This window comes from Saccostrea cucullata, unplaced genomic scaffold, assembly GCF_032062105.1.
Source record: "Saccostrea cucullata isolate Sc308-1 unplaced genomic scaffold, CSIRO_AGI_Scuc_v1 ctg8465, whole genome shotgun sequence".
NCBI classification, from domain to species: domain Eukaryota; kingdom Metazoa; phylum Mollusca; class Bivalvia; order Ostreida; family Ostreidae; genus Saccostrea; species Saccostrea cuccullata.
In genome coordinates this window covers 11,934-19,316 of record NW_026925685.1, presented here as the reverse complement: position 1 = coordinate 19,316, position 7,383 = coordinate 11,934, and the positions used below count along the sequence as shown (strand labels likewise).

General features: G+C 31.2%; 1 protein-coding gene across 1 annotated transcript; it reads right to left on the bottom strand.

Moving 5' to 3' along the window:
* Positions 1–1,239: 1,239 nt before the first annotated feature.
* On the bottom strand, positions 1,240–5,330 carry LOC134269599 (solute carrier family 49 member 4-like). The gene is made up of 5 exons (XM_062751801.1): positions 5,274–5,330; positions 4,553–4,679; positions 1,636–1,744; positions 1,448–1,515; positions 1,240–1,369 (listed from the first exon to the last, which is right to left on the bottom strand). The coding sequence occupies exons 1-5, from the start codon at positions 5,281–5,283 to the stop codon at positions 1,240–1,242; spliced, it is 444 nt and encodes a 147-aa protein (XP_062607785.1). The 5' UTR covers positions 5,284–5,330.
* Positions 5,331–7,383: the final 2,053 nt, after the last annotated feature.

The window sequence follows — 7,383 nt, the reverse complement described above, 5'->3', positions numbered from 1 at the left end:
CACGTCACAATATCCTTGACTGCCGTCACAATGGATAAGAATAAAGTCACAATTAAAATGAATATATTTCAAATTGCGCTAAATGTTTCGTTGATCTTGCTTACCTGGTAGCTCTATAGACTATGCACTGAAAGCTGGCATTTTTATAATTTTTTTTAATATTTAAATTAATAAACAACTTTGGAACCTAACTAATTTTGAGGAATCAATTTTTTGGTACAGATTCATTAATTTTATCCTGTTTTATTTAAATTTGTGAGTTTAAAAACACAAACACTGCAACTAAAAGTAAACGATTTTAGTCTCTCTCTTTGAACATGTTGAAGTGTTTATACACACTCTTTTTATTGCAGACTTAAATATGCATGGATTATCTTCAGTTTTAAAAAATAAAATAAGTCTGTAAATCTTTTATAGAAATATTTCATTTTTCTATACACATGTATTACATGATATTAGTGAAAATCGCAATTTTGTCGCCTTTACCCGCCCCACCCCTTCTATCCCTATTTTCCACGTAAAACAACGTCGCGTGTTAAGAGAAAAAAAACATGGTGTGAAAATTATTCCATAATGTAAGAATTATTTATTTTTAAGAAACTAATACGGTATTACAGTCGTTTGTTGGTGTTATGTAAACCCATTGCGACCTATAAAATACGTAGTTGGATAGAATTAAGGAATGAAGCTTATTTCAACTTATGTTATCCGATATAACATAACTTGGGGCAGTTTACGCTTTATAAACCGCGAAGCGGTTTATAAAAAAGCGTAAACTGCCCCAAGTTTTGTTATATCGGATAACAGAAGTTGAAATAAGCTTCATTCCTTATAATTTAATTCCAGTGTAGACAATGAGACAATATTTACTCCGGAAAAAGACTTCAAGTTGAGCATTATTTTAAAAGTAACGTCAAGCGGAGTAATACATTTTTGACGTAACTCATTGTGACGTAGGCAAGTTATGTTATCCAAAATATTATTTGTTCCTCTGAATGATTCAGCCAATGAAATTGCTTGATACAAGTGAAATTAAATTATTACTGTATATTGAAAACACACTTACTACACCATCTGTGTAAGAGATGTAAATATTTAGTTCAAATCGAAATAAAAATATTTTTGGTTTGCAAATTTAAAATATTTGCACACAAAAAATTGATTTCCTTAAGGTTTTGGTTTGCAAATTTAAAATATTTGCACACAAAAAATTGATTTCCTTGTCTTTAAACTTATCAGCTATATTATACCTGTGGAGAGAGGTATGACCTTGACACACATAAGGGTGAACCACACAAAAGATCCTCCAGCCACACCAAACATTACCAAGAGGAAGAGCTTCATATGCCGCATAAATACATCTGAAAATCTGTCATCAATTACAATTAGAGAATGTTCTCATCAAGTCATTTTTATATTTCTACATAAATTCAATACATTTAGTTACTTTCCAATGGCTAGACCTGAGACACAACCTGCCATTATAGAGTAAAACCCAATCCATCCAACCTCAGTCTAAAACAAATATATTTCATAAAAGTATCAGTATATTGAATTCAAGCAATCTTGAAGTTTATTTACAAGTATACATATATAAATATTTATTATTAACATACAATTTTGTTTGATTCTTACCTGCTCAATTCCTACAGGTTTCAGTATGACATCAATGACTGCTCCCCACACCCCATATACCCCTGCTGGCAAAGCATAAGCCAGTCCAATTAACCACACTGCTCTGTTTCTGTTGAAAAAATTATGATCATGAATTACCTTTCCACCATCACTTTGAAACTCAGAATGTTTTACAGGTCAACATTTAATTTTATTTTTTATTATTTAAGGAAGATCTTTTAAAAACTCTTTAAAAAGGGGGAGGGAAGGGTTTGTAAGTTTCAGAATACCCCTTCTTTTTTCAAGCAAAATCTTCATTTATATTTATAATAAGGCCAAAAAAAAATAAAAGTCTTGTTTCCTGCTACCAGCCTGAAAAAAAAAAATTGGATAGGTAGGTAGGAAAATTATTTTATTTTTAATTTAATTTTATTTTTTTTCCAATGATATTTGTTGGATAGGAACTATTACAAAACCAAATTAAACATGTCATAGGTCAATATTTTCATTTAAAATAAGTAGTGTTTCATATTTATTATTTAATCTATTATTATTTTTATAAGTCTATATTCAAAACTTATAATTCATGAAATACCACTTGAATATATATTTTTCACTTTAGGAACAGGAAATTTCTGATTCCCCCCCCCCCAAAAAAAAAAAAAAAAAAAAAAAAAAAAAAAAAAAAAAAAAAAAAAAAAAAAAAAAAAATAAATAAAAACTTTAGGGTCGGGTGCAAAAAATAGAGTAGGTCGTGTAGCAGGAAACAAGACTATTTTTATTTTGGGCCTGAACTATACACATAATGATAACTAGATTCAATCTTGTTGTGAGAAACCAGTTGGTCTTCCATCTATTTTTGATCAGGACAAAAGACCCTTAAAAGAAACAATAGAAAACATGTAATAGAAGGGTCTTCCACTGAAGATGGAAGACCATAATAATGATTAAATTTTACTTTAATTACATAAACAAACAAAAAAGTATCTACAGGTTTTGAATATATTTTTTCAATCTGTATATGCATATGTTTCATCACTCCTGTGCAGATTTTTTTTAATTTTGAACTATTGATTAACAAGAACTCTGGTGATATTGTGTTATGTAATACGGTTTCCTGAGTGTTTCATACATTATTATGTACAGATATTATTGAAGGTTTTTATTAGTAGAAAAGGTTCCAAAAGAAGTCTGTTACCATTTTTCCTTTTAACTTGTTTAAAAGTGTCAGTATCATGGAGCTGTATAAAATATTATCTTCTTAAAGTATATTATCAGTATATGCCCTTTTACTACTTAAAAAAAATAAGTCATGGAAACTATATTTATTTCAGTAATATAAGGGTATACACATGCATTAAATTTACAAAAATCTTTATTATACTTACTCTCTACATATCAAATTTTCATCTACAGAAATTAATTACGGTATTAATTATATCGATCAGAATATTAAGATTTTTTTCAGAGAGATCGATTCAATAAAGATCAAGATGTACGTAGCAACAGCCAAAATCAGCTGTCGGCCCTTATTTGATGTCAAAATCAAAATACTGACTAAATTATGATAGTTTGCAATAACAAGAGGCCCATGGGCCACATTGCTCACCTGAGAAGCTTTGACCATTCTGTTCTTTACCAGATTTCCCCCTTGTAATACATTATGTATCCCCACCCTACCCCACTGATCATAATTAAGACATTTTGAAATCAACTACCCCAGGATCCTTCCATGTGCAAATTAGTTTCAGCTTTTCTGGCCCAGTGGTTCTTGAGAAGAAAATTTTCAAAGATTTTTCCTATATATTTTTATGTAAAACTTTGATCCCCCCATTGTGGCTCCACCCTTCCCCTGGGGGTCATGATTTGAACAATTTAAAATCTACATTACCCAAGAATGCTTCCACATAAGTTTCAGCTTTTCTGGCCCTATGGTTCTTGAGAAGAAGATTTTCAAAGATTTTTCCAATTTATTTCTTTGTAAAACTTTGATTACCAATTGTGGCCCCACCCTTCCCCCGGGGGTCATGATATTTTCAATTTAGAATCTACACTATCCCAGGATGCTTTCACATAAGTTTCAGCTTTTCTGGCCCAGTAGTTCTTGAGAAGAAGATTTTCAAAGATTTTTCCAATATATTTCTATGTAAAACTTTGATTCCCCATTGTGGCCCCGCCCTTCCCCTGGGGGTCATGATTTGAACAATTTAATATCTACACTACCCTAGGATGCTTTCACATAAGTTTCAGCTTTTCTGGCCCAGTGGTTCTTGAGAAGAAGATTTTTTAACGACCCCACCCTATTTTTGCCTTTTCTTGATTATATCCTCTTGCGAGGAAATATGTCCCTTCATTTTAACAATTTAAATTCCCCTTTACCCAAGGATGCTTTGTACCAAGTTTGGTCAAAATTGGCCCAGTGGTTCTTGAGAAGAAGTCGAAAATGTGAAAAGTTTACAGACGGACAGACGGATGGACAGCCGGACAGCCAGACAGACGGACGGACGGACGACAGACAAAATGTGATCAGAAAAGATCATTTGAGCCTTTGGCTCAGGTGAGCTAAAAACCTTTGAATGTAGCTTCTTTTAAAAGCATCAATAATGATTCAAATGCTTACAAAGAGGCCACAAGAAGATGCAAAAGTAGGACAATTTTAGTTCTGTCAGATGAAATTTTGGCAAATTTGGGATACTTAATTTTCACTTATCTGAGCTTACCTCCATGTATCTGGGATTGTTATGAATTTGATAGATAAGCAAGCTTGTTTTCTCATTTTCTAACATGGATGGCAACAGGTTTTTATAAAAATATTAAACTATTGCATTCTTCTTTGGAACATGCACCTTTAAAACAATGGACCAAAAAAAGGTCTTAGGGTATCTTGCCCTTTATATTTATTTGAAAATTTTAAGTATTCTCATTCTTTAGAACTTACCGACCAATAGTCAATAATGCCTTTCTATACTCCACACGTTGTGTCGAGGCTGAAATACTTGGTGGGGTAGGGGGTTTGGATGGCATAGTAAGACTGCATAAAAATAAGAGCCCAACTGCAGCAAATTCTACAATTATAAAAACACCTTCATGAATTATCAAATATTAAAACAGAGTAGATATTTTGAAAAAGTTATTTTTCAAAAAACATTGGGTTTTTTTATCAGTTGCTTAACTTTAAGAATACATAATTTGCTCAAAATGAATGCATGTACAATGTGTTGCTTTTTGATTTGCAGAATGCCTTTTTCAACACTGGAATTTGATCAGAATAACAGAAGCACAGTGACAATTTATTGTAGGTAATCAATAATTTTTTTAGAAAATATTTTCTTTACCTATAGAGATTTTCTTCAATTTATATCATAATTTTTTATCTTGTTCTCAAAAACCATAGAATTTGTTTTCAGTCAAGATGCAAGTACAATGTATATAAATAATACAATGTACATATTCTTCCTTTGGTCCTATAAAATCTATCTCACATTTCTTTCCAGTTCGAATTGGCAGACTGCAGATCTCTGCATAAGCCACATCCACAATGACAACAGTAAACAAGAAGTTAAAACTTTTTAGGTCTATATACGAAGACAATATACATCAATCTACTTTATCATGATATTTCTAATGTTAAAACAATTCATATCTTAATCTCAACTCACCATAATACATTAGGTACAATATGTCGTGGCGGATCTGGGTAAAATTAGTCAAAACTGCAAATAGAGATTAATACATCCTACAGATCCCATATTCTCCCTAAATCTTTGAACGAACCAGAGCAAATCGAGGAAGTCGTCGGTCTGCTACTTTCGTTATGACGTTGTTGTTTATGTCAACATGGCCATGGTCAAACACGAATTATTCTGGAGAATACGTGTATTTATGATATTTGTTGACTTAAACAACAATCAATGAGTTTATATAAGTTTATTTATTGATTGTTTTGACAATTTAGGGTGGATTTTATCGATATTCATCTTGTATACGTTTCTTTGCGGCATAAAGTATTCCTACGCCGTACAAAATAACGGATTGTATGGCGGCCTCAAAGGGAAATAATTTAAATAATTTAAAAATTTCGTAATTGGAATTATAAGAATTAAACGTTCTTTTTTCAGAATTTATCGATGTGTAAACTCTGCCTTTTTACTCACAAACTTTACATAAAAGTGCTTCGCACTTTTATTCAGTTTGTGAGTAAAAAGGCAGAGTTTACACATCGATAAATTCTGAAAAAAGAACGTTTAATCCTATATAAACCGCGAAGCGGTTTATAAATCAAAGTACTGAAAGTACTGAAAAGCGGTTAGCATGCTTTCATCGAATATGCACAGTGTACAATAACAAAAAATGCATTGAATCATGATATTAAAGTAGGCATGCATATCTTTTTCCAGTGTCATCAGCAAAGAAGCAGACACACTTAATTTTGTAGTACTTAACTAAATGGTAAAATAACATCCCAGACTGGTGTCACAAATGTTTGTTTCAAATATCAACCTGAGATTTTCAGATTGAAAGACAGGAAGTTCAATTTCAAAAATTTCTGCCTAATTGTCTCCATTGGTGGCGTCCAAAAGTGCTCAGAACGAAAAAAAATCATGTTGATGTTGCAAATTTAATTGGATTTCATGCTCTTATTGATTCTGAAATTAGGTAACTGTAAAGGCTACTATAGCAAACAACTCAAAAATAAAATAAAATGATAATTCAAATTCTTCAGATTAATTGGTTTGGAGTACTGTACATAGATCTTTTTAGCTGGCTAGTATCTGAGAAAAACGGATGGACGAGCAGAGAATTAATCAATTTCAGATAGCTTCAGTTTCGTAGGCTCACTGCGGGTCAGCAGGTGTGACCTATCATTGGGGATGCTTACTTCTCCCAGGCACCGGAAATTTCAAGGATCCGTTTTTCTTTTGAGACCGATCACTGTTCATTCTCTATTTTGATACAGATACTGAGCACATCTGTTTATTAATATTATGAACTATTTCTCTCCCAGGAAGAAAGACAAGTAAACAAGATAATAAAGTTTTAAGAAATGTACATTATTGACTTTTCATACAATTAAATGTTCGAATAAGTAAATGGTATATGACAATTATTTAAAAAAGAGTCTTGCACGATATGTATAAACGAACATATACTGAGTATTTGGCAAATATTTTTCATGAAAAGGAAAGTTGTTGTTTAATCCATCAAATTGTCCATTGCAAGAATTACCTAGGTATCATTGTCACTTTCCTCAATATGTCGCATAAGCAATACATTGTGTTTTTTTTTGTTTGTTTGTTTGTTTGTTTGTTTGTTTTTTTTTTTTTTTTTTTTTTTTTTTTTACTAAAAACAAGTATGCGAATTTCTATCAATATGCCTGTAAGCATCTGTATTTTAATTTTTATTTCTTCTCAAAGGCTTAAAATGAGAATTAAATATAATTTGACAAATTCAAATTTAAAAAGTATTTTTACAACTTATACCTTGCACAGAAATCTTTCAAAAATAATCATTCATGAGATATAATTTTCAATTTGTGCTAATTGTCCAGATTTTTCATGCATCTTTTTTGTGCATATTTTATATCGGCTGATTTCTAGAAAAGGATCCAATGCCGATTAATTTTTTTCCCATTTTTTAAAAATTAATTTTAATATTTTCAAGCTCCCATTATTTCTTTAAAAAATAAAAATGTGATCTGAAAAAAATCATTATATTAAGTAGACTGATATACAGAATTTATCCCTGGAAGAAAGCTTTTATCATCTTTT